This window comes from Oryx dammah, unplaced genomic scaffold, assembly GCF_014754425.2.
Source record: "Oryx dammah isolate SB20612 unplaced genomic scaffold, SCBI_Odam_1.1 HiC_scaffold_2, whole genome shotgun sequence".
NCBI lineage: Eukaryota > Metazoa > Chordata > Mammalia > Artiodactyla > Bovidae > Oryx > Oryx dammah.
Window position 1 is genome coordinate 113,710,524 of NW_024070186.1, and position 27,557 is coordinate 113,738,080.

The 27,557-nt window shown below is 38.4% G+C and overlaps 1 protein-coding gene and 1 long non-coding RNA gene across 2 annotated transcripts; one reads left to right on the top strand and one right to left on the bottom strand.

The window, feature by feature from the left end:
- Positions 1-1,043: 1,043 nt before the first annotated feature.
- Positions 1,044-2,012, bottom strand: LOC120882022 (olfactory receptor 5K1). Its single transcript, XM_040265752.1, has one exon. It carries the CDS (start codon positions 2,010-2,012, stop codon positions 1,044-1,046), a length of 969 nt encoding a protein of 322 aa, XP_040121686.1.
- A 529-nt stretch (positions 2,013-2,541) lies between these two features.
- Positions 2,542-21,995, top strand: LOC120852815. The gene is made up of 3 exons (XR_005718657.1): positions 2,542-2,817; positions 14,534-14,538; positions 21,985-21,995. It is a non-coding gene; the product is annotated as an uncharacterized LOC120852815 (long non-coding RNA).
- Positions 21,996-27,557: the final 5,562 nt, after the last annotated feature.

Here is a 27,557-nt window from a genome sequence, read left to right on the forward strand (position 1 = left end):
AAGAGATGGGAATACCAGACCACCTGATCTGGCTCTTGAGAAACCTGTATGCAGGTCAGGAAGCAACAGTTAAAACTGGACATGGAACAATAGACTCTTTCCAAATAGGAAGGAGTATGTCAAGGCTGTATATTGTCACCCCGCTTATTTAACTTATACACAGAGTACATCATGAGAAACACTGGGCTGGATGAAGCACAAGCTGGAATCAAGATTGACGGGAAAAATATCAATAACCTCAGATATGCAGATGACACCACCCTTACGGCAGAAAGTGAAGAAGAACTGAAGAGCCTCTTGATGAACGTGAAAGTGGAAAGAAAAAGTTGGCTTAAAGCTCAACATTCAGAAAACTAAGATCATGGCATCTTTCCCATCGCTTCACTGCAAATAGATGGGGAAACACTGAAAACAGTGGCTGACTTTATTTTTCTGGGCTCCAAAATCACTGCAGATACTGATTGCAGCCATGAAATTAAAAGATGCTTACTCCTTGGACAGAAAATTATGACCAACCTAGACAACATATTAAAAAGGAAAGACATTACTTTGTCAACAATGGTCCATCTAATTAAGGCTATGGTTTTTCCAGTAGTCATGTATGAATGTGAGAGTTGGACCCTAAAGAAAGCTGAGTGCTGAAGTATTGATGCTTTTGAACTGTGGTGTTGGAGAAGACTCTTGAGAGTTCCTTGGACTGCAAGGAGATCCAACCAGTCCACCCTAAAAGAGATCAGTCCTGGGTGTTCATTGGAAGGACTGATGTTGAAACTGAACTTCAATACTTTGTCCACCTGATGTGAAGAGCTGACTGATTTGAAAAGACCTTGATGCTGGGAAAGATTGAGGGTAGGAGGAGAAGGGAATGACAGAAGATGAGATGGTTGGAGGGCATCACTGACTCAATGCACATGAGTTTGGGTGAATTCCAGGAGCTGGTGATGGACAGTGAGGCCTTCATGCTATGGTTCATGGGGTCACAAAGAGTCAGACACGACGAAGCAACTGAACTGAACTGAATTTCACTTGGAATTTTTAAACAATTAATCTATAGTAGATGTCATTTGTTTTAAACTTTTTTGAGATTTTTCTTTCTTCAGAATTTTTCTCAAGACAGTTATTACTTCCTTATTTCTTAGGCTATAAATAAAAGGATTAAGTAAGGGAACAACTTCTGTAAACAAAATAGCAGGTGGTATATCTTTATCCCCTTCTTTAAGCAAATTTGGTCTAATGTACATGAAAAAAAGAGATCCATAGAATAATGAAACTGACAAAAAGTGGGATGCACAGGTAGAAAAAGCTTTGACCCTCCCCTTTTTGGATTTCATTTTGAAAATAGTTAACAGAATGTAGAGATAAGATATTAAGACACTACCGATTGTGAAGACTTGAATTGAACCTGAAAAGATAAATAGTAGCAGTTCATTGACATATGGGTCAACACAGGAGAGCCTGTATAAAGGAAGAATATCACAGTAAAAGTGGTTGATGTGATTTGACCCACAGAACTTTAACCTAAATAGAAGACCTACATGAATCATGGAATGCAGGTTTCCAGCTATGTAGGCCCCTGTGGTCATCTGAATGCAGAGTTTCTTTGACATCATGGTGTGGTACTGCAGTGGTTTGCAGATGGCCACATAGCGATCATAAGCCATTGCTGCCAGAACAAAGCAATCTGCAGTCTCAACAGTGCAAAGAAAATAAAATTGTGCCATGCATTCATAGAAGGAAATCATTCTGTTTTTAGAAAAGAAGTTCCTTAACATCTTAGGAGTCACAGCACAGGCACAGCAAGAATCCACAAGAGCGAGGTTTTCCAGAAAGATATACATCGGTGTGTGAAGACGATGCTCTTTCGAAATCAGTATCACCAGGCCAAGGTTGCCCACCATGGTGATCAGAAAGATGGTAAGAAACACCACAAACAGAAGGGTCTTCAGCTCTGGGTCATCTGTAAGTCCTGTGAGGATAAACTCATCTTCTATGGTATGATTTTCTTTAGCCATTCCTGACTCCTCTGTTGAGGGGGAAAAAAAAGAGTTGTGGAGAAATGAGGTAGTAATCTATAATATGCCCAATTCAACTCTTGAGCTCTCAGATACAAAAGGGCAAGGAGCTTCTTCCACAATGCTTTCACAAGTTATGTGGTTTTGGAGGCATACCCTTATCTGGGGCTATGCAGGAGCTGTTACCTTTTAAACTAGTTATTTAACATTTTCCCAGCATATTTTCAAGAAAAATGTCAAATTAGATGGACAAAGATGGCTTTTGAGGTCTTGAGAGGAAGATTCGGTGCAAAAATTTTCTCTGTGTGGTTTAGGTAAAGGTGAGTAATTTAGGTGTCAGCAATAGGTATCAGTTGGGCTTCCCTGGTGGCTCAGCTGGTAAAGAATCAACCCTCAATGCGGAAGACCTGGGTTCCATCCCTGGGTTGGGAAGATCACCTGGACAAGGGAATGGCTACCCACTCCAGTATTATTGTCTGGAGAACTTCATGGACAGAGGATCCTGGCAGGCTACATACAATCCATGGGGTCCCAAAGAGTTGGACATGACTGAGTGACTAACACTTTTACACCACTTTCAGTTGCTGTCAGTGTTCTCAAACTATTTCAGTGACTATATCTGCACAGGTTAACACTGTTGTTTGAAAGACCATTTTGTACTCTCATGTTCATAGAATTTTATTCAGGATAACCACAGGTGCAAACAACCCAACTGTTCACTGCTGGATGAATGGTTAACAAAATGTGGTGTAGACAAAAAGTGGAATATTATTCAGCCTTAAAAAGGAACGAAATTCTGATACATGTTAAAATATGAATGAAATTTGATAACATTTCACCAAGTGAAATAAGCTAGGCACAAACGGACAAATATTGTGTGATGCTACTTACAGGAATTAAAGGTTGTCTGGGTAGGGAAGCCATGGGGAATTATTGTTTAATAGGTACAGAGTTTCAGTTTGGGTAGATGAAAGTGTTCTGGAGTTGGATGGTGATGATATATGCACAACAATATCAATTTAATGCCACTGAACTATAGATACTTAAATATAGTTAAAATGATAAGTTTTATATACATTTTTCTATTATAAAATGTTTTTTAAAACTGTTTTCCTGGTCTTTATGGTATTTACCTTATCATTTAGGCATAGAGTATAAAGTTGCTCCTGTGTCCATGTGCATATGAAAATGTAAAGAAATTTAAATGCTATCAAAAAAATTGAAGCATTCCTAAGGGTTAGAAATTGACAAATTCAATTATATAGCTATCTGTGAAAAAATCACAAATAACATCAAATGTCAGACACAAACTAGGAAATTGTTTCAGTAAATAGGATACCATTTCTATTGTTTTATTCCATAAAGAGCTTCTATCAGTCAATAGGAATGTGAAGTGAGTGAAAGTCACTCAGACGTGTCAATAAGAATGTGAAGTGAGTGAAAGTTGCTCAGACATCTCCAACTCTTTGTGACTCCATGGACTCTACAGTCCATGGAATTCTCCAGGCTAGAATACTGGAGTGGGTATCCTTTCCCTTCTCCAGGGGATCTTCCCAACCCAGGGATCGAACCCAGATCTCCTGCACTGCAGGCAGATTCTTTACAAGCTGAGCCACAAGGGAAGCCCAATCAATAGGAATAACCACTAGAAAATAGATAAAAGACAGAAACATAAAAATATCAAAAGAAATAAAATTTTTAACAAACTGAAAATGTTTGACTAATCAGAAAAACATAATTTGAAATAACTACAAGGGCATAATTATTTTGCCTATCAAAATAACCATATTTAAAAAATGATACTATATATAGTATTGTTTAAAGTACAGTAAAATGGGAACCTAACTGTATTTCTGGCAAAGGTATAAACTGGTACAATTATAAGGAAACTAATGTTCAGGTCTGTGACCAGTAATCATGAATCTAGAAGAAAGAAATATTTAGAACCTCACACAGAGCATTATTTATAATAGTGAAGAATTCTAATTGTAAACATTTGGTCAGTATAATTAAATTAATGTGAATCATCCACATAATGGTGTATTGTGCAATACTTTAAAACAATATTTATTTAGAATATTTAAAGTAATGACAAAACAGACATAATAAAACATTATGTGAAAAACAGAATACAAAGTTTTATGCATATAATAATTCTAGTTTTCCAAATAAATACTCACAGATGAATGAAAAGGGCAGGTAGAAACACAAAATTTTTCACATTAGCTTTCCCTGTGCAGTGGAAATTATAGATCTTTTTTGTCTGTTTTTTCCTTCTATTTCAAATTCTTTACAATAAATATTACTTTTATAATCAGAAAGCATATTTTTAATTAAATAAATAAAATGATATGCTCTTAGATCTATGTTTTAAAACTTGATAGCCCCATAATAATTATTGGGAATCCAACTAATGTTTTCTGCACTTTATAATTCTGTAGTGGCTAAATCACAATGGATCTGTTAAGGAAGTGTCTGCTCCATTCCAATGGTAATAAAATTTATGGTTTAAATGATAAGAATTTGTTGACAGTCTTACACACATTTCAGATCATTTAGGAAGATATTCATGTCTTGTGGTAATGCATTCCGGAAACCACTTACCTTTATTAAAGTACTAACGCTTCAGTGTCGAGTTCTACTAACATCAAATGTTTTCGCAATATTCTGAGATTCTACAATCCTCATATTTATTAAATTTCAGTGTGTCTTGAAACTTCAGTTATCTATCCTTCATATTTTTCCTTATAGCCTAAGAGTTCTAATCTATTGGTGAATGCTTTATTTCAATCTACCTTCATCTGTTTTAGTCAATTCATAGATTTGTTATGTACTAAATGCCTGCTCTGTGATGTCTACTTTCTTAGAAGATTAGTTGACTCTCCTGGACATTTCCACACTGATAATTTGCTGAATAGTCATTAACCACAAATATACTCTATATTTTAGAGAGACGATCTCTTCTTTTGGCTTCCTGAAACTGTTTACTAATTTTTAAGTTCACACTATTTGTGACTGATTCCTTTAGAAACAATATTAGAAATGGATATTTGAAATCTATATAATTTGAATTAATATTTTTTTCATTAAATGCCTTACTCTTGATAACCTGAAGTCTAAAAAACCAAAAACTTTAAATCTATATAATTTGAATAAGTTCATTAAATGGCTTATACTTGCCAACTTGAAGTACATAATATCATCTTCCTTCATTTTCCCCAGTTGATGATAATTAGTCAGACAGAAATGATATTTTAAAATACATTGATATTTTATTTCTCTATAAATTAAAAGATAAACTGAAAAGCTCCTTAAAATTATATCAGGAGTTTAAAAGCATGATTTAAATATATATTCTTTCCTTATATTATTTATTTAATACCTAGGGAATGTCTGACACAAAAATTTTAAACACCATCTCCTTGTAGAGGCTAATGTTACATTTTTCCTGTTGAGTTGTAAGTTACATGGAAAACCACATTTTTAAAAGAAGTTCCAAAAATGTTGCTAATGTTTTCTGTAATTAATAGAAAAGTATGCTTTTACTTATTTATTTTTGGGTAAATTTAGGCTTCTTTTAAATTCAGAAATGATGCAGATAAATTATAGTCATTCATCCATTTCTTGTGCAGTGGACCTTTAGGGTAGACAAAAGACTTCAAGGAACTTTAAACATTTTCAAATAAAAATTGTAAGGAGAAAACCTTAAAGAACATAAACAAATGTTTCTTGAGGTTAATATTTCTACCCCCAGATTAAGCATTTTCTCACCTGGATTTCCCCAATAAGAGCTTAAGAAAGGCTATTTGGTTGCCTGATGATGGTTCTTAAAGTAGGTCCAAAAATAAAATTCTATCTTCTTGATTGTTTAGAACATTTCTACCAACAAATCAACAATAATATTTATGTCATTGGTAGAGAATGGCTCAAATATTTGAAATAATTCTAAAGGGATTTACTTGGCATTGACATCAGAGTTTTGCCTGAGAGATTTAATTTCCTAAACTTTACAAGAATACTAAATTGGAATAATTAATTGTATCCTTTGAGACCTACAGAGTAGGGCAAATGCCCATTTCTAAGCAAATATTAAAGGCCATGTTTGATTTTAATTTACCCTTATTACCAATCTGAATATAAAGTTGTAGGTGGGAAGAAAAAATTCCCTCTGGCTTGTTCAGGAAAGGCTTCATAAAAGAAATGTGAACTGAAACAGGGTTTATTGACTCAGAGGACAGATTGTGTGAGTGGAGGTCTTAAAGTAGCACCTTTCCACCTCTTTTTAAAGTCAATATACAATTTCTAGAATATTCCTTTGAAACTATATTCATAATGTCTTCAATCTTATACCTTAGTTACTAGAAGTAATTTTTTATTTTTTTATGATAGTAATTTAAATTTTTATAATGATAATAATTAAAAATAACTTTATAATTTTTATTGCAAATCTAGTAGTAGCTTTTGGAAACATTTCTTTCCTCAAAATATTCTGTGCTGATGTAGGGAAACTTTCCCATAATGAGAGATTCTTAAGATTTCTTGGGACAAGACTCTAACAAAGGAATTGTGGAATAATGGTGAGTGTTGCTCTTAGTTCACCTCTTGCCCATAATCAATGTGACCTTAGTGAAACATTCATAGAGTCAGTGCAAAGGATCATGTAGCTCCCATGTGTTATTTTAATTTTCTTACAAATTTATGACAATGTTTAGGCTTACTTTATGGTGGCTTAAATGGACTGTACAAATGACTTACTTTAAGGTGGCTCAGTGGTGAAGAATTGGCCTGCCAAGCAGGAGACACAGGGGACATGGGTTTGGACTCTGGGTTGGAAAGAACCCGTAGAGAAGGGAATAGCAATCCACTCCAGTCTTCTGGTACTCTCTGGCTTAGATTAGGCCAGATTATCTAACATCCAAAATGCCTGGTGGGAATATAATACAGTGGTGGAGAAATTACAGGAAGCATCCTAAAAAAAATAAGGTCAGAATGCCAAATCAAAGAGCTCGAATGCTATTTAGTAGGACTTGAATAAATTTGTCAAGGGACTGACTCTATCAAAGCTGAGTTTCAGAAAAACAATTCTGTGTGTGATTCATTGCTTTATTCTGCATGCGATATTTTCCATGTTGACATGGCATAAATTAACAAATAATTGTTTGGGTGCCCTTAGGTATCATGTTAAGATTAAAGCTGTGAACTAAAGATGACTTTAAGATTGTTATTTAAAAAAACAAAACAAAACGAAAACCCAAGACAACAAAAAAGGACTCCAGATTTAATGTGATGAATATTGATTTGTTCTTCTGGTCATGTTTGGCCCCTTGTTCAAGAGTTGACGGGGGATTCCCTGGTGGTCCAGAGTTTGACTCTGAGCTTTCACTGCTGAGGTCCCCAGTCTGGCCCTGGTCAGGGAAATAAGATCTGTGTGACACAGCCAAGAAAGAAATCAAAGAGCTAACAGTGCTTATTATGCTTCTTACAATGCTAAGCACAGTGAGTAAGCAATAGTAATTCAAAGCTGTGTAAGATTCAATCTTTGTTTATAGTAACTTCTCAATGTACTAGGGAGGCAGTGGTGTAAACAAATACTTAGAATGCAAGGTGATAGAATCTATAGTATAATCATATGTTTGGAACTAGGGGAGAACAGATGGGAGCAAATTAATTTGTCTCGGGGTGTTGAAAGAGCTTTCTGGAAGAAATCTGTCTTTTTCATAATAGAATAACATTCTAGTTTGGCAGTAGAGTGCCATTTCCCATGTGGGAGGGGCAAAATTCATCCTCCAAATCTTTTCCCAGATTTGCATGTATCTGAATTCTCATGAGATTCTCACGAATTCTCATGAGAATTCCCAGATTCTCATCCCTGGGGAAGTAGTCGCTAATGCTGCCAAGACCGTGGTGACCACAAAAAGGCATTGCTCTCTCAATTGCTCTGGCCCATCAGACTTAAACATACTCTGGGAAACAAAATGCAGCAATATGCAAACAAGAGGAGTAATTCTCAAACATTTTCCCCACTGAGAAAGCAAGTTGGCAGATGATGTTGACTGAGTAGAATGCACCTATGGGCTTTGTCAGGTAATGAATAATTGCACAGTGGCTAGCTATGATCTCTCTGTATTTCTTCCACTCAAGGTACTATATTGTAATGTAAAGGAGTGAAGAAGGTATTACCGAGATAATATGGAATCCTTTTTAGTTCATGTGTATGTGCATATATTATATGTATAAAACCATATTAAAGTATGATAGATTATTATTCAGTTCAGTTCAGTTCAGTCACTCAGTAGTGTCTGACTCTTTGTGACCCCACAGACTGCAGCATACCAGGCTTTCCTGTCCATCACCAACTCCCAGAGCTTACTCAAACTCATGTCCATTGAGTCAGGGATGACATCCAACCATCTCATCCTCTGTCATCCTCTTCTCCTCGTGCCTTCAATCTTTCCCAGTATCAGGGTCTTTTCCAAGGAGTCAGTTCTTCGCATCAGGTGGCCAAAGTATTGGAGTTTCAGCTTCAGCATCAGTCCTTCCAATGAATATTCAGGACTGATTTTCTTTAGGATGGACTGGTTGGATCTCCTTGCAGTCCAAGGGACTCCCACAAGTCTTCTCCAACACCACAGTTCAAAAGCATCAATTCTTTAGTGCTCAGCTTTCTTTATAGTCCAACTCTCACATCCATACATGACTACTGGAAAAACGATAGCCTTGACTAGATGGACCTTTGTTGACAAAGTAATCTCTCTGCTTTTTCATATTCTGTCTAGGTTGGTCATAGCTTTTCTTCCAAGGAGCAAGAATCTTTTAATTTCATGGCTGCAGTCACCATCTGCAGTGATTTTGGAGCCCAAGAAAATAAAGTGTCTCAATGTTTCCATTGTTTCCCCATCTGCCATGAAGCTTATTATTAGAAACAGAATAATTATGATGCATCTCATGACTGATTGTGACACACCAGGGCATTTAAATTGTCTGAATGCTGCTGATCTTGATAATTTGGTTTATATAGGTGAGTCAGTCATCTTGTCCTTTTGGTTCCCTATGGCAAGGCCTCCTTACCAATCTCCGAGCCTACCTCTCACGGGCAGATGCTGTCTCTTCCCAATTGCCTGGAAGTTTAGGCATGGCTCAACTCAACTCCATGAGAGCTATTTCTAAGAATGTGAGAAACAGGAGAGTAGGCAGGAGCTCCCCTTCTGTTGTGTTGTCTGAGTACTTAGCACTTTAGCTTGAGATTGCCACTAAGAATTCCAAACCCTTGAGGGAAGCTTCCAGTCTAAACCACATGAACAGAGTCATATCCTTAACAGAGGAATCATATTAAAATATCCCACAATTAGGCCCAACATCTCAGTTAGAAATATACTTACACACTCATATAGACACACATCAAAAATAGGGGTGTCTTATTATAAATTATCCAGGAGAGGACATTTTATCTGGCCTTGAAAGATATTCTTGCCTGGAAAATCCCATGGATGGAGAAGCCTGGTAGGTTACAGACCATGGGGTCGCAAAGAGTCTGACATGACTGAGCGACTTCACTTTCACTTTCTTTACTTTCTTGAAAGATATGTGGACATTTCCTCAGCAGAAAAGGTTGGAAAAGGAATGCTAAGCCAAGTGTCAGAGATATGAAAGCTCAAGAAGTGTTAGAGAAATGGAAAGCAGTCCCTGTTCTGGCTGGAGTGTAGGGTGTTTCTGAGAACTTGGCTTTCACAACTATGTTATAGGTGGATTACTCAGTGCTTGGTCCGATTTTGACATCCTCTGACTGAAATGAATATGGAATGACTCAGCTACCCATAATCAAGTAATTACTCAGGAGGAATTCTAAAGTCATTCAGTATACAAGACAGGATCCCTGAATTTGTTCTCATCACAGTCAGAAGACTTCCTAAAACAGATAAAGAAATAGACAGTGGTAGGCTGGGCTGTGCTCAGCGGAGAAACCCACAAGCGGAGAAACATGGAACTTGGCTTCTTTTTCTTTCTCCCTCCCTCCTTTTCCTCTTTCCTTCTCCTGTCTTCCTTTCTTTCTTTCATATATACACACATTTATTTTATATCATTTTATTCACATATATTGTATGTCTACTTTATGTCAGCCACAATACTAGGCACTGAAGTCAAGCAGTAAACAAGAGCAGACATGGTATCTGATTCCCCTTCCCTTATAGAGCTGGGAGGAAATTGTAGGCGACATTAACCAAATATTCACACAAATGAATTTTAAATTACAACTTCACTATTATGAAAGCAAGGTTATTAGAGATATAAGACTTACAATAGAGGGGTTTAGCCTAGTCTGAAAAGACAATATAATGTAGTAGTTAACCCTGTGGGTTCTGAAAACAAGACCTAATTTTGAATCTTGGCTATGCCACTTTACAGTTAGTTGTGGAAAAATTCCTTAACCTCTCCACGTGTCAATTTCCTCAATGGAGACTAAAAAAAGTAGATTAGAAGACTTAGTGAATTATTTATGAAACACCAGAAGGGAGCCTAATGCATATGTGTTTAATAAATAATAAATAATACTAAATGGTATCACTACCACCACCACTGTCATTATTTGAGGTGGGTATGGGAATGAGGGGAGGTAACAGAAAGATTTCCAAAAAAGTGATGACTGAACTGAAACTTGGAGGTTAAACAGAATTTACCAAAGAAGGATGGAATGGGTAAGTTGTGAGAATGACGCACAAAGGCCCTATTTCTGGAGGAAACATGGCAATCTCAAGGTACTAAAGAAATTCAGTGAGGCAGGGAGAGTTCTGGGGAAAATGGTTTAAAGGGAGGGTGGACAGGGATGCAAGGTTTCTTCAATATCCACAAATCAATGTAATACACAACATTAACAAATTAAAAAATAAAAGCCATATGATTATCTCAATAGATGCAGAGAAAGCCTTTGACAAAATTCAACATCCATTTACGATAAAAACTCTCCAGAAAGCAAGAATAGAAGGAGCATACATCAACATAATAAAAGCTATATATGACAAACCCACAACAAACATTATCCTCAATGGTGAAAAATTGAAAGCATTTCCCCTAAAGTCAGGAACAAGACAAGGGTGCCCACTCTCACCACTACTATTCAACATAGTTTTGGAAGTTTTGGCCACAGCAATCAGAGCAGAAAAAGAAATAAAAGGAATACAGATTGGAAAATAAGAAGTAAAACTCTCACTGTTTGCAGATGACATGATCCTCTACATAGAAAACCCTAAAGACCACCAGAAAATTACTAGAACTAATCAATGAATATAATAAAGTTGCAGGATATAAAAACAACACACATAAATCCCTTGCATTCCTATATACTAATAATGAGAAAATAGAGAAATTAAGGAAACAGTTCCATTCACCATTACAACGAAAAGAATAAAATACTTAGGAATATATCTACCTAAAGAAACAAGCCTTTGACTGCGTGGAACACAATAAACTGTGGAAAATTCTGAAAGAGATGGAAATACCAGACCACCTAACCTGCCTCTTGAGAAATCTGTATGCAGGTCAGGAAGCAACAGTTAGAACTGGACATGAAACAACAGACTGGTTCCAAATAGGAAAAGGAGTATGTGAAGGCTGTATGTTGTCACTCTGCTTATTTAACTTATATGCAGAGTACATCATGAGAAACGCTGGCCTGGAAGAAACACAAGCTGGAATCAAGATTGCCGGGAGAAATATCAATCACCTCAGATATGGAGATGACACCACCCTTATGGCAGAAAGTGAAGAGGAGCTAAAAAACCTCTTGATGAAAGTGAAAGAGGAAAGCGAAAAAGTTGGCTTAAAGCTTAACATTCAGAAAACGAAGATCATGGCATCGGTCCCATCACTTCATGGGAAATAGATGGGGAAACAGTGGAAACAGTGTCATACTTTATTTTTCTGGGCTCCAAAACCACTGCAGATGGTGACTTCAGCCATGAAATAAAAAGACGCTTACTCCTTGGAAGGAAAGTTATGACCAACTTAGATAGTATATTCAAAAGCAGAGACATTACTTTGCCGACTAAGGTCTGTATAGTTTTTCCTGTGGTTTTTCCAGTGGTCATGTATGGATGTGAGAGTTGGACTGTGAAGAAGGCTGAGAGCCGAAGAATTGATGCTTTTGAACTGTGGTGTTGGAGAAGACTCTTGAGAGTCCCTTGGACTTCAAGGAGATCCAACCAGTCCATTCTGAAGGAGATCAGCCCTGGGATTTCTTTGGAAGGAATGAGGCTAAAGCTGAAACTCCAGTACTTTGGCCACCTCATGAGAAGAGCTGACTCATTGGAGAAGACTCTGATGCTGGGAGGGATTGGGGGCAGGAAGAGAAGGGGACGACCGAGGATGAGATGGCTGGACAGCATCACAGACTCGATGGATGTGAGTCTGAGTGAACTCCGGGAGATGGTGATGGACAGGGAGGCCTGGCATGCTGCGATTCATGGGGTCTCAAAGCATCAGACACGACTGAACGACTGAACTGAATTGAACTGAACTGAACTGAAAGAAACAAAAGACCTATATATAGAAAAGCATAAAACACTGGTGAAAGAAATCAAAGAGGACACTAATAGATGGAGAAACATAACATGTTCATGGATTGGAAGAATCAATATAGTGAAAATGAGTATACTACCCAAAGCAATCTATAGATTCAATGCAATCCTTATCAAGCTGCTGCTGCTGCTGCTAAGTCGCTGCTGTCATGTCCGACTCTCTGCGACCCCATAGATGGCAGCCCACCAGACTCCTCCGTCCCTGGGATTCTCCAGGCAAGAACACTGGAGTGGGTTTGGGTTGCCATGTCCTTCTCCAATGCATGAAATTGAAAAGGGAAAATGAAGTTGCTCAGTTGTGTCCAACCCTCAGTGACCCCATGGACTGCAGCCTTCCAGGCTCCTCCATCCATAGGATTTTCCAGGGAAGAGTACTGAAGTGGGGTGCCATTGCCTTCTTCGCCCTATCAAGCTATCAATGGTATTTTTCACAGAGCTAGAACAAATAATTTCAAGATTTGTATGGAAATACAAAAAACCTTGAATAGCCAAAGCAATCTTGAGAAACAAGAATGGAACTGGAGGAATCAACCTGCCTTACTTCAGGCTCTACTACAAACCACAGTTATCAAGACAGTATATACGGGCACAAAGATAGAAATATAGATCAATGGAACAAAATAGAAAGCCCAGAGATAAATCCACGCACCGATGGACACCTTATCTTTGACAAAGGAGGCAAGAATATACAATGGAGAAAAGACAATCTCTTTAACAAGTGGTGCTGGGAAAACTGGGCAACCGCTTGTAAAAGAATGAAACCAGAACACTTTCTAACACCATACACAAAAATAAACTCTAAATGGATTAAAGATCTAAACGTAAGACCAGAAACTATAAAACTCTTAGAGGAGAACATAGGCAAAACACTCTCCGACATAAATCACAGCAGGATCCTCTATGACCCACCTCCCAGAACATTGGAAATAAAAGTAAAAATAAAGAAATGGGACCTAATTAAAATTAAAAGCTTCTGCACAACAAAGGAAACTATAAGCAAGGTGAAAAGAGAGCCTTCAGAACGGGAGAAAATGATAGCAAATGAAGCAACTGACAAAGAATTACTGTCAAAAATATACAAGCAACTCCTGCAGCTCAATTCCAGAAAAATAAAAGACCCAGTCAAAAAATGGGCCAAAGAACTAAACAGACATTTCTCCAAAGAAGACATACATATGGCTAGCAAACACATGAAAAGATGCTCAACATCACTCATTATCAGAGAAATGCAAATCAAAACCACAATAAGATACCATTTCACGCCAGTCAGAATGGCTGCTATCCAAAAGTCTACAAGCTATAAATGCTAGAGAGGGTGTGGAGAAAAGGGAACCCTCTTACACTGTTGGTGGGAATGCAAACTAGTACAGCTACTACGGAGAACAGTATGGAGATTCCTTAAAAAATTGCAAATAGAACTGCCATATGACCCAATAATCCCACTGCTGGGCATACACACCAAGGAAACCAGAATTGAAAGAGACACATGTACCCCAATATTCATCGCAGCACTATTTGTAATAGCCAGGACATGGAAGCAACCTAGATGTCCATCAGCAGACGAATGTATAAGAAAGCTGTGGTACATATACACAATGGAGTATTACTCAGCCATCAAAAAGAATACATTTGAATCAGTTCTAATGAGGTGGATGAAACTGGAGCCTATTATACAGAGTGAATTAAGCCAGAAAGAAAAACACCAATGCAGTATACTAATGCATATATATGGAATTTAGAAAGATGGTAATGATAACCCTGTATGTGAGACAGCAAAGGGACACAGATGTATAGAACAGTCTTTTGGACTCTGTGTGAGAGGGCGAGGGTGAGATGATTTGGGAGAATGGCATTGAAACATGTATGCTATCATATGTGAAACGAATCACCAGTCTAGGTTCGATGCATGATACAGGATGCTCGGGGCTGGTGCACTGGGATGACCCAGAGGGATGGTATGGGGAGGGAGGTGGGAGGCGGGTTCATGATGCGGAACACATGTACACCCGTGGTAGATTCATGTTGATGTATTGGCAAAACCAATACAATATTGTAAAGTAATTAGCTTCCAATTTAAATAAATTTATATTAAAAAATAAAATAAAGGGAGGGTGGAGTAGAGGGAAAGGTGTAGGTAATGCGGGAGTATTAAAGACAGTATTAAGAACCTGGGTCTTTATTCTAATGACAATAAGAATCCATGGGAAATTTTTTTTTTAATAAAGAGAGTTATATGATCAGATTTATATTTTATAACAATTCCTGATGAAGCCTGAACAATAGATTTGAAGCTGGAAAAATTGGATATGGACAAACTATTGAAATTGCCCAAGAAAGAGATTATGGTAGCATGGATCAGGTGGTAGTGATGAGTGGAATGAAGAAATTGGAGAATTCTTTAGAAGGTAAAGTGAGCAAGGTTTAGTGATAGATTGAATGTAGGGGTCAAAGATGAAGGATCTAAAATTCTGGCTTATGTGACAGAGTGATAATGACTCACAGACCAAAAACCCTGGAAGAGGATCTGATTTGGGGAAAGAGAGCAGGAGCTAAGTTTTATTTCACACATTCTTAGAATAAGGTGACTTTGGAACTTGTGGTTTGATTGGCAATTGAATACAAGGATTTGAGCTTCAGAGAAGTCTGAATATACATTTATGTGAAGATGTATATTTATGAGTCAATAGTCTAGAGGTGGTTTCTGAAGCCTAGAGAGAGGATACAGGTAAGAAAGCCTAGAGCAATGCTGTCCAATAGAAATATAACAAAAGTTACATATGTAACAGAGAGTTTTTTGGTAACTACATTAAAGATAGTAAAAAGAAACCTACGAATTTAAATTTAATAATACATATCTAACTAAACATATAAAATATCATTTCAATATGTAATCAATACAAAATTAATAGATATTTTATATTACTTTTTCATACTAAGTCTTCAAATTCTGGTGTGTTTCTTTGTACTTACAGCACATTGTAATTTGGATTATACACAGTTCATGTACTCAATAACAATCTGCTTAGTGCTTATCTATTGGCTAGTCCATGTCTAAGGGTAGGGAGAAAAGGGAGGAAAAAAGAAAGGAAGCAAAGATAGAAGAGGGAAAGGAACAGAGAATAACATAGTATAAGCCAATAAGATAGTATTTCTAAAATAAAACTAGTGGCCCAAACATTCAACTGACTTCAGGTTTTTCACTATAAAAAGTGTTTTTTTTTTTTTTTTTTGGTCCTCTTTTGGAAAACCTCCAATTGACCTCACTGTCAATTCTTAATTCCTTTCTCATTTCTCTCAATTTTTAGCACCAAACTTCTTAAAAAGCATCTGCATCTGCTTTTTCTATTAACTCTCTTTAATTGTCTGCAACCTAGATTTTTCATTTCTGTTATTTTGTAATAACCACATTCCCCAATGACCTGTTACCTCAAGTCCAGTGACCTTTCTTGGACTTCTGTTCTCCTTGACCTCTCTAAAGCATTTGAAAGATTAAACCTTCTCTCATTCTTAAAACTGTTATTTTCCATTTCATCATAAGCAATTTTTGAAGTTCCATCTTTGAACACTTCATGTTACTTAGAAATTAATGACATTTGACTGGGAGCCAGACGATGCAATTGGCCCCCAGATATCCATTTGCAGTCCTAATCACCTAACTGATGTATGTGGGATATTTCCATAATTTCTAACCATCCAGTCAAACTAGTGTGTGTGTGAGTGTGCAAAGTCGCTCAGTCGTGTCCGACTCTTTGCGACCCCATGGACTGTAGCCTACCAGGTTCCTCCCTCCATGGGATTCTCCAGGCAAGAGTACTGGAGTGGGTTGCCATTTCATTCTCCAGGGGATCTTCCTGATCCAGGGATCGAACCCGGGTCTCCAGCATTCCAGGCAGATGCTTTAACCTCTGAGCCACCAGGGAAGCCCCTAAACACCCTTGAAAGGAGAATTACCTTGTACCAGGAAAGAATTTTTCCTCTTAACTCCCCTAGGCTTTCATAGCATGATAAACAGGAAAAGCATACCTGAAAAAAACATCATATAAGCCGAAGACTAGAAATGTATGAGTTAACCAGACAACAGGGGAAGAAGAGAGGGAAACAATATTGTGGGTTGAGATTTCATTTGTTCACTCAGATATCCTTTCATGCCTTTATCAGCAGTGTCATCTATTATATGCCAGTCACTGCGCTAGTCCTTTGGAATAGGCAGTGAGCAAGTTAAACATGGTCCTGAGCCTCATGGAGCTTAATCATCCAGTAGTAGGGAGACACATTAAGCAAATACAGAAAACTATCAGTGAATATAACAACCTTCTTACCCTCATTTATGGATGGGAGCAGGAAAAAATTCCCTGAGAAAACAGCACATAAGCTGAAGCCTTGAGATTATATGAATTAACCAGATAATTGGGGAAGAAGTGAGACAAATGGCATATATTCCATAGACAGCATTTAGAAGCTTTGAGTTGGGAAGTAGCCTAGTGGGTTCCAAAAATTGAGCAACTAGAACATTTGTAGCACAGTAAATTAGAGGAATAGTGATAGTAAGTGAAGCTAAAATGGGAATCAGGAGTCAGATATCATAGGCCCTTGTGGTCCAGGATCAAGACTCTCAAATGTATCCTAAGAGCAACAGGAAGACATCCTACACCCCCACGTTCAAACCTTAAGGATTCTCTAAGTCATTGCTATTCTCAGTTCAGTTCAATTCAGTTCAGTTGCTCAGTCGTGTCTGACTCTTTGCAACACCATGGACTGCAGCACACCAGGCCACTCTGTCTATCACCAATGCCCAGAGTTTACTCAAACTCATGTCCATTGAGTTGGTGATGCCATCAACTATCTCATCTTCTGTTGTCCCCTTCTCTTCCCATCTTCAATCTTTCCCAGCATCAGGGTCTTTTCAAATGAGTTAGTTCTTTACATCAGGTGGCCAAAGTGTTGGAATTTCAGCTTCAACATCAGTCCTTCCAATGAACATTCAAGACTAATTTCCTTTAGGATGGACTGGTTGGATCTCCTTGTAGTCCAAGGAACTCTCAAGAGTCTTTGAACACCACAGTTCAAAAACATCAATTTCTCAGAGCTCAGCTTTCTTTATAGTCCAACTCTCACATCCATACATGACCACTGGAAAAACCATAGCTTTGACTAGATGGACCTTTGTTGGCAAAGTAATGTCACTGCTTTTTAATATGCTGTCTAGGTTGGTCATAACTTTCCTTCCAAGGAGCAAGCGTCTTTTAGTTTCATGGCTGCAGTCTCCATCTGCAATGATTTTGGAGGCACTCAAAACAAAGTCTCTCACTGTTTCCATTGTTTCCCCATCTATTTGCCATGAAGTGATGGGAACAGATGCCATGAAGTGATGGGAACAGATGCCATGATCTTAGTTTTCTGAATGTTGAGTTTTAAACCAACCTTTTCACTTTCCTCTTTCACTTTCATCAAGAGGCTCTTTAGTTCTTCTTTGCTTTCTTCCATAAGGGTGGTGTCATCTATATATCTGAGGTTATTGATATTTCTCCCAGCAATCTTGATTCCAGCTTGTGCTTCATCCAGCCCAGTGTTTCTCATGATGCACTCTGCATGTAAGTTAAACAAGCAGGGTGACAATAAACAGCTTTGATGTACTCTTTTCCCAATTTGTAACCAGTCTGTTGTTCCATGTCCAGTTCTAACTGTTGCTTCCTGACCTGTATACAGATTTCTCTCACAGCCCATATTCAACTTGTCATCAAGTTGCCATCGAGTCCTGTGAGAACCCACAGGAGTTTTTAACATCTTTTTAACGTCTCATGTCATTTCCTTCTACTACAGTGCCTCAGGACTGTATCCTAGGCTTCTCAGCTCACATGCTTCAGGCTCTGCACAAGTAGGCCATAAACTTGAGATCAGTAAGATCAATTTTGGTCAAACTATTTTCTATATCTTGATTAATATTTAAAATATTAAAAATTTACTTTTTTCTAAAACTGACCATATATACTGAGATAGCACTCTTTGCCAAATGGAGTATTTATTGAGTGGATCTTGAGAAGTGCAGAGAAGGTTGTTACTTGCAGCAAATAGGTGGTCAAAAGTGTACCATAACACTTGAGCTGGTTCCATAGAAAAATTTGGAAATTTTGTCTCAAGAATATGTAAGAGGGCTTGATCAAACCAGTGAGGAGTTCTTTCAAAATAGAAACATGGAGAACAAGATGGTGGAGAAGTAGGTGAACGTGGAATACATCTCTCTCCATGGATACATCAGGAATACACAGTCAGACATAGAAGTGTGTGCAGAACACCAGCTGAGAGTGGACAGGAGTACCTGACCAGCAGAAAAGAATACATAGATCCATGCAAAACTCAAGATCAAGCCCTGAGCCTTTGGAGTGGAAGCACTGAATCCAAGACCCTAGACTACCAGAGAACTAACCCTAGGGGTATCAAATAGTGAGAACTCACACAAAGGAAACCACTGTAATACAAGATCTGGTATCAGTCAACCACAAATAGCACCCTGTGCAGGATACCTCATCTAAACAACAAACAAAACAAAAATACAAACCAAATCATCAGCAGACAGGATTACCACCTCACTGGGCCTTGCACATCAGAGGAAAAACAAACCAAGCAACAAACAGAAACTCAGCACAAACCTCACCCTATAAGAAGCTTACACAAACCACTGGACCAAACTTAGACGGCAGAAACCAAAACGAAGAAAGAATTCAACTTTGAAGTCTGGGGAAAGGAGACCTCGAACACAGCAAGTTAAAAAAAAAAAAAACCTAATGAAAAGGCAGAGAAATACTACACAAATGAAGAAACAAACTAGAAACACAGAAGTCCAAATAAATGAAAAGGAAATAGGCAAACTACCTGAAAAAGAATTCAGAATAATGATAGTAAAGATGATCAAAAACCTTGAAAGCAAAATGGAGAAAATACAAGAATCAATTAACAAAGACCTAGAACAATTAAAGAATAAACATGCAGAGACAAACAACACAATTACTGAAATTAAAAATACTCTAGAGGGAATTAATAGCAGAATATCTGAAGCAGAAGAACGAATCACTGAGCTGGAAGATAAAATGGTGGAAATAACTTCTGAAGAGCAGAATAAAGTAAAAAGGATGTAAAGAACTGAGGATAGTCTTAGAGACCTCTGGGACAATACCAAACACACCAACATTTGAATAATAGGGGTCCCAGAAGAAGAAGAGATAAAGAAAGGGTATGAGAAATTTTTTGAAGAGATTATAAGTTGGAAATTTCCCCAACATAGAAATGGAAACAGTCATTCAAGTCCAAGAGGCACAAAGAGTCCTATACAGGATAAATCCAAGGAGAAACACACCAAGACACATACTAATCAAACTAACAGAGACTAAACACAAAGAAAGAATATTAAAATCAGCAAGGGAGAGCAACAAGTAACATACAAGAGAAACCCCATATGCTTAACAGTTGATCTTTCAGCAGAAACTCTGCAGGCCAGAAGGGAATGGCAGGATATATTTAAAGTACTGAAAGGGAAAAATCTACAACAAGATTACTATACCTGGCAAGAATCTCATTCAAAATTGCTGGAGAAATAAAATGCTTTCAAACAAGCAAAAGTTAAGAGAGTTCAGTACCACCAAACCAGCTTTACAACAAATGTTAAATGGACTTATATAGTCAAGAAATACAAGAAAAGAAAAAAGATTCATAAAATCAACCCCAAACAGTTAAAAAATGTCAATAGGAACATATATATCAATAATTACTTTAATGTAAATGGGTTAAATACTCCAACCAAAAGACTGGCTGAATCGATACAAAAACAAGACCCATATTCTGCAAGAAACCCACTTCTGATCTTAAGACACATATAGACTGAAAGTGAGAGGATGGAAAAATATATTCCATGCAAATGGAAAGCAAAAGAAAGCTGGAGTAGCAATCCTCATATCAGACAAAATATATCTTAAAATAAAAAAGATTACAAGAGATAAGGAAAGACACTACATAATGATCAAGGGATCAATCCAAGAGGAAGACATAACAATTGTAATATCTATGCACCCAACATAGGAGCACCTCAACACATAAGACAAACACTAACAGATATAAAATGAGAAACTGACAATAACACAATAATAGTAGGAGACTTTAACACCCCACTCACATCGATGGACAGATGATCAAAATGGAAAATTAATAAGGAAACACAAGTCTTAAATATACATTAGATGAGATGGACCTCATTGCTATCTTCAGGACATTCCATACAAGTGCAGAAGAATACACCTTTTCAAGTGCATGTGGAACATTCTCCAGGATAGACAGTATCTTAGGTCACAAATCAAACCTCAGTAAATTTAAGAAAATGTTCATTGTGGCACTATTTACAATAGCTAGAACATGGAAACCCATTGACAGATGAATGGATAAAGAAGTTGTGGTACATATAAGAATGGAATATTCAGTTCAGTTCAGTTCAGTTGCTCAGTTGTGTCCGACTCTTTGCTACCCCATGAATTGCAGCACGCCAGGCCTCTCTGTCCATCACTAACTCCCGGAGTTTACCCAAACTCATGTCCATAGAGTCGGTGATGCCATCCAACGATCCAGCCGTCTCATCCTCTGTCATCCCTTTCTCCTCCTGCCCCCAAACCCTCCCAGCATCAAAGTCTTTTCCAATGAGTCAACTCGTCGCATGAGGTGGCCAAAGTATTGGAGTTTCAGCTTCAACATCAGTCCTTCCAATGAACACCCAGGACTGCTCTCCTTTAGGATGGACTGGTTGGATCTCTTTGAAGTCCAAGGGACTCTCAAGAGTCTTCTCCAACACCACAGTTCAAAAGCATCAATTCTTCGGCACTCAGCTTTCTTCACAGTCCAACTCTCACATTCATACATGACCACTGGAAAAACCATAGCCTTGACTAGATGGACCTTTGTTGGCAAAGTAATGTCTCTGCTTTTCAATATGCTATCTAGGTTGGTCAAGGAGTAAGCATCTTTTAATTTCATGGCTGCAATCACCATCTGCAGTGATTTTGGAGCCCAGAAAAATAAAGTCTGACACTGTTTCCACTGTTTCCTCATCTATTTCCCATGAAGCGATGGGACCAGATGCCATGATCTTTGTTTTCTGAATGTTGAGCTTTAAGCCAACTTTTTCACTCTCCTCTTTCACTTTCATCAAGAGGCTTTTTAATTCCTCTTCACTTTCTGCCATAAGGGTGGTGTCATCTGCATATCTGAGGTTATTGATATTTCTCCCAGCAAATATTACTCAGCCATAAAAAGAATACATGTGAGTCAGTTTTGATGAAGTGGATGAACCTAGACTGTATTACACAGAGTGAAGTGAGTCAGAAAGAGAAAGAAAAATATTATATTCTAATGCACATATACAGAATCTAGAAAAATGGTTCTGAAGAATTTATCTACAGGGCAACAATGGAGAAACAGCCAGATTATAGACTTATGGACATGGGGTGAGGGGAGGAGAGTGTGAGATGTATCGAAAGAACAACACGGAAACTTATATTACCATATGTAAAATAGATAGCCAATAGGAATTTGCTGTATGGCTCAGGAAACTCAAACAGGTGCTTTGTATCAACCTAGAAGGGTGGGATGGGGAGTGAGATGGGAGGGAGGTTCAAAAGGGAGGGAATATATGTATAGTATGGCTGATCATATTGAGGTTTGACAGAAAACAACGAAGTTCTGTAAAGCAATTATCTTTCAATAAAAACATAAATTAAAAAAATAGACACACTGTATAAAGGGCAAGCAAGAAAAGCTTCTGCACTTTATGCAAACATTAGGAAACTTTATTATACTAGAGTAGTAATTTTATTGTAATTACTGCTGTCTTGTTTAATGCTTTTGTGTCTTTCTTTCTTTCTTTTTTTTTTTTTTTGAGTATGCTACTAAAATTATTTAGGGCTCTGTAACTTTAGTTAGATGGGGGAAAATTGCATGAATGGATAATATCTAGTGAAATATTTAGTAAACCTGAATGTCCTCACTGGAGACTTTATTAAAAGTTTGGTTCTTAGAGACTGGGAATTGGATAAGTTCCATAGCTGCAAATGAATTTTGCTTCATTTGCAGGCAATGCACAGTGGACATTATTAGGAAACAGGGATTTCCAGTAAAGATATGACAGAATAAGAAAAGAGTTTGTACTGAGGTAGCCCTTTGGGCCAGAGACATCATTAGCAAGGAGGGCTGAATCTATCTTTCAAGAATCACAATTTCATTACATGAAACAAAGAGCCCTAGAAAATCTCCAGCAGTCCGAGAATCAATCCTTCCATTAAAAAACAAAACAAAACAAGAATCCAGTCTCAGGCGAATCACTCTAGGGCTCTGTCCCCAGATAGTATACATCAGAGGTTTACTTCATAAGGGATCTCTACACTCTTCAGCTTTAAAATGGAAATGACTTCTCTAGTGAAGGACCTTGAATTCCTAAGGGCTTGAATGCCTCCTTGGATCATCAAACCACAGTAGCCAACAAATATTTCTTGCCGTTCTCTTGTAAAATATTGTAAGGACTTCCAACTACAAAAGCACTCAGTAACAATAACAATGGCTGTTCTTATTAAGAAATTAAGCCTTTTATAAATATGATTTAGTACCACCAACAAAACCTCAAGACAAAGGTTCACCTTCAACGAAACATAAATGATTTTCAATGAATGTAATTTCTTTATCCAAGAGGATCTTCAGTATTTTCTAGTCTGGAGCTTAAAAATAAATAGCATCTTTAAATTGTGTTGTTTGGGAACCCTACATCAGAATTTAATTTATATTAATATAAATATCAATATTTGGATATATCTATATAATTGATATATATAAACATCAATTATTACTTATGTAAATATAAATATCAATGGGGCTTCCCAGGTGCCGTTAGTGGTAAAGAACCGGCCTGCCTATGCGAGAGTCATAAAAGATGCTGGTATGGCAAAAACCATGGCAATATTGTAAAGTAACTAGTCTCCAATTAAAATAAATAAACTATTCAAAAAAAGAGATGCTGGTTATAAAGAAGGCTGAGTGTCAAAGAATTGATGCTTTCGAATTGTGGTGCTGGAGAAGACTTTTAAAAGTCCTCTGGACAGCAAGGAGATCAAATCAATCAATCCTAAAGGAAACGAACCCTGAATAGTCATTGGAAGGACTGATGCTGAAACTGAAGCTCCAATACTTGGGTCACCTGATGCAAAGTGCTGATTCCTTGGAAAAGACTCTGATACTGGGAAAGATTGAAGGCATGAGGAGAAGGGGACGACAGAGTATGAAGTGGTTGGATGGCATCACCGACTCAAGGGACATGAGCTTGAGCAAACTCTGGGAGATAGTGAAGGACAGGGAAGCCTGACGTGCTGCAGTCCATGGGGTTTTAAAGAGTCACACACGACTTAGCGACTCAACAACAACAAAATATCAGTGATTGATGCTATCATTTATATTGATATATGTTGTTGTTAAGTTGCTAAGTTGTGTCCAACTCTTTTGTGACCCCATGGACTGTAGCCTACCAGGTTCCTCTGTTCATAGACTTTCCCAGGCAAGAATACTGGTGAGGGTTGCTATTTCCTTCTCCAGGGGATGTTCCCCACCCAGGGATCAAACCCACCTTTACTCACTGCAGGCAGATTCTTTACGCTGAGCAAACCCACATTTATTGCATTGCAGGCAGATTCTTTATGCTGAGCCATCAGGGAAAACATATTGGTATAAATATCAGGTAATTTATATTTATAATCTTGATGATTAATATATCAGTCAAGCTTAAGTTGAAAGAAAGAAAAAGAATTGCCATTGGTACTTCTTTCTGGAAAACTATACTTTTTTCCTTCTGGTTTTTGGTTTTACTTTGCTCCCTATTAGTATGAATGGATTCTCCTTGACTTCCTTCCCTCAATTAACAGGGACCTTTCAGGCCTCAGAATCTGAGCTCAGCATTGGATCTTGATGTATTTTTAAGAATTAAAATACATGCTGTAGTCCACAGGGTTGAAAAGAGTCAGACATCACTGGGCAACTGAACAACAACAACATGTAATACAGTATAAAATCTTATGTGAATAGTCCAATGAAGTTTTACATATTTGTATACCCATGTAATGTAATCACCACTGAGATCAACCTTGGTGTTATTCCATTTCTCCTAACTGAGTGACATGAACGCTGGAATCCCTTCTCCAGCACTTTCCCTCATTTAGTGTCTTCTGTCGCACTTTTCTATTTCTCCTGTTCCCATCTCTGTCTATATCTATTGCTGCCCTCTTCCCCATCTTCTCCACACTTCTCTTAGAACAGCTCTCTCTAGGGTCCTGTACTCCCCTTGGTTCTCTCACCTAGTCTCACTCTCACTTGTATAAGTGTTTGTGCATATTCCTGGGCTCTTTAACTTGGCTCTCAACCTCATCACTCACTATTCTAGATTCTGCTGGCAGCTCTGAAAGGGCCCAGAATCAAATCCTTCTGGGGAGGGTGAAGTGGGATGACTGTAACCGGCTCCTTCAGGGCCTCTGTATTTGGGAGAAAGAGAGTGATTCTTTTAGTGACTGAACCACACACTAACTCCATCACACTGAGTAAATCTTGTTTTCAAACTGAAGGGCAAGTGTTGAATCAAGTTAACCAGATATGTTGCTTTGACACTGGCATAAAAACAGTAAGAGAAGATATGCAGATGACACCACCCTTATGGCAGAAAGTGAAGAGGAGCTAAAGCGCCTCTTGATGAAAGTGAAAGAGGCGAGTGAAAAAGTTGGCTTAAAGCTCAACATTCAGAAAACAAAGATCATGGCATCTGGTCCCATCACTTCATGGGAAATAGATGGGGAAACAGTGGAAACAGTGTCAGACTTTATTTTTTTGGGCTCCAAAATCACTGCAGATGGTGATTGCAGCCATGAAATTAAAAGATGCTTACTCCTTGGAAGAAAAGTTATGACCAACCTAGACAGCATATTTAAAAGCAGAGACATTATTTTGCCAACAAAGGTCCGTCTAGTCAAGGCTATGGCTTTTCCAGTGGTCATGTATGAATGTGAGAGTTGGACTGTGAAGAAAGCTGAATGCTGAAGAATTGATGCGTTTGAACTGTGGTGTTGGAGGACTCTTGAGAGTCCCTTGGACTGCGAGGAGATCCTACCAGTCCATTCTGAAGGAGATCAGCCCTGGGATTTCTTTGGAGGGAATGATGCTGAAGCTGAAATTCCAGTACTTGGCCACCTCATGCGAAGAGTTGACTCATTGGAAAAGACTCTGATGCTGGGAGGGATTGAGGGCAGGAGGAGAAGGGGACGACAGAGGATGAGATGGCTGGATAGCATCACTAACTCAATGGATGCAAGTCTGAGTGAACTCCGGGAGTTGGTGATGGACAGGGAGGCCTGGCGTGCTGCGATTCATGGGGTCTCAAAGAGTCGGACACAACTGAGCGACTGAACTGAACTGAACTGAAGGTATCTTTATAGACAGAAAATATGACAGAATCCACCAGTCTTTATGAATTTATGTTTATCAAAATGAAATGCTTTTATTATAAATCAGTATAAAGTGATTACTTTTATAAACATTATGTATAGAAAAAATGAAGACATAAAAATCAGATATGTATTAAGAGAAACTGAGAGTTAAAAAACTATACATGAATCTTTGGTGGCTACCTAAAAGAACCCACTATCACTTGAATGTATATTTTCCTGGAACTATTTACCATATTACTTTATGAAAGTGGAATCATGTTGGAAAGAGAGTTTTTAAAAATAATTTTATTTATTTATTTTTAGCTGTGCTGGGTCTTTGTTGCTGTGCAGGCTTTTCTCTAGTTGCGGTGAACCGGGGCTACTTTCTACTTGCGTGTGAGAGCTTCTCATTGCAGTGGCTTCTCTTGCTGTGGAGCTTGGGCTCTAGGCATCCACTGCAGTAATTAGAGAACCGGTTCAGTGGTTGTGGAACATGGCCTGTGGGATCTTCCCAGGCCAGAGATTGAACCTATGTCTCCTGCATTGGCAGGGGGATTCTTTACCACCGAGCCACCAGGGACGCCCCAGAAAGAGTGTCTTAAGTTTAAAAATATTAAAAGGAAAAAAGTCTATATCAATAAGCAAAAATATACCTCAAAATTAAATGTCTGGGGTGAAAAATACCCGGGTGCCCCCTCAGACTCGTCTGTAATCGGTCTGGCACACACAACCTATTAAGCAAATCCCAATCTTCCCTTATGCCTCCTCCAATGCTCAAGGCAGAGCCACAGTGCGGCGGCCCCTCACCCCCGAGCCCCGCTAGGTGCGGGGAACTAAAGACTGTGCTCAGGCCAAAGCCTGTGGCTGTGTGACGGCCCAGGCCCGTATGGGGCAGTGAACTGTGCATGCACAAGGGAACGATCTTCCAGGTGGTGGAAGGTCCCTGGCGAGCCATGCCAGCTTCTGTCTGAGCATTAGACACGGCTTTCAGGTAGGCCAAAGTCGTTGGTCATAGGAACGTGAACACCCTGTCCACTGCATACCTTCAGGGCCAGTTTCTTATGATGAAAGTGGCATATCTAGAATTTATCTCGGGAGGCGGTTGCTCCCTGTTCCTCCAGCTTTTCCTATGAAGAACCATCTCAGGCGCATTCATAAAGGTAAGTACCCCCCCCCCCCCTTTTTTTTTTGCTTGCTTCTTGAGATGTATTTGGCATACAACATTGTATAAATGTAAGCAGTATACTGTGATGATTTTATACAGATATCTGTTGTGAAGTGATTGCGACATAAGGTTCAGTTCAGTTCAGTAGCTCAGTCGTGTCCCACTCTTTGCGACCCCATGAATCGCAGCACGCCAGGCCTCCCTGTCCATCACCAACTCCCGCAGTTCACGCAGACTCATGTCCATCGAGTTGGTGATGCCATCCAGCCATCTCATCCTCTGTCGTCCCCTTCTCCTCCTGCCTCCAATCCCTCCCAGCATC

Excerpts from the sequence above, each read along its gene's own strand:
- LOC120882022 (XM_040265752.1), bottom strand. The coding sequence starts at position 2,012 with ATGGCTAAAGAAAATCATACCATAGAAGATGAGTTTATCCTCACAGGA.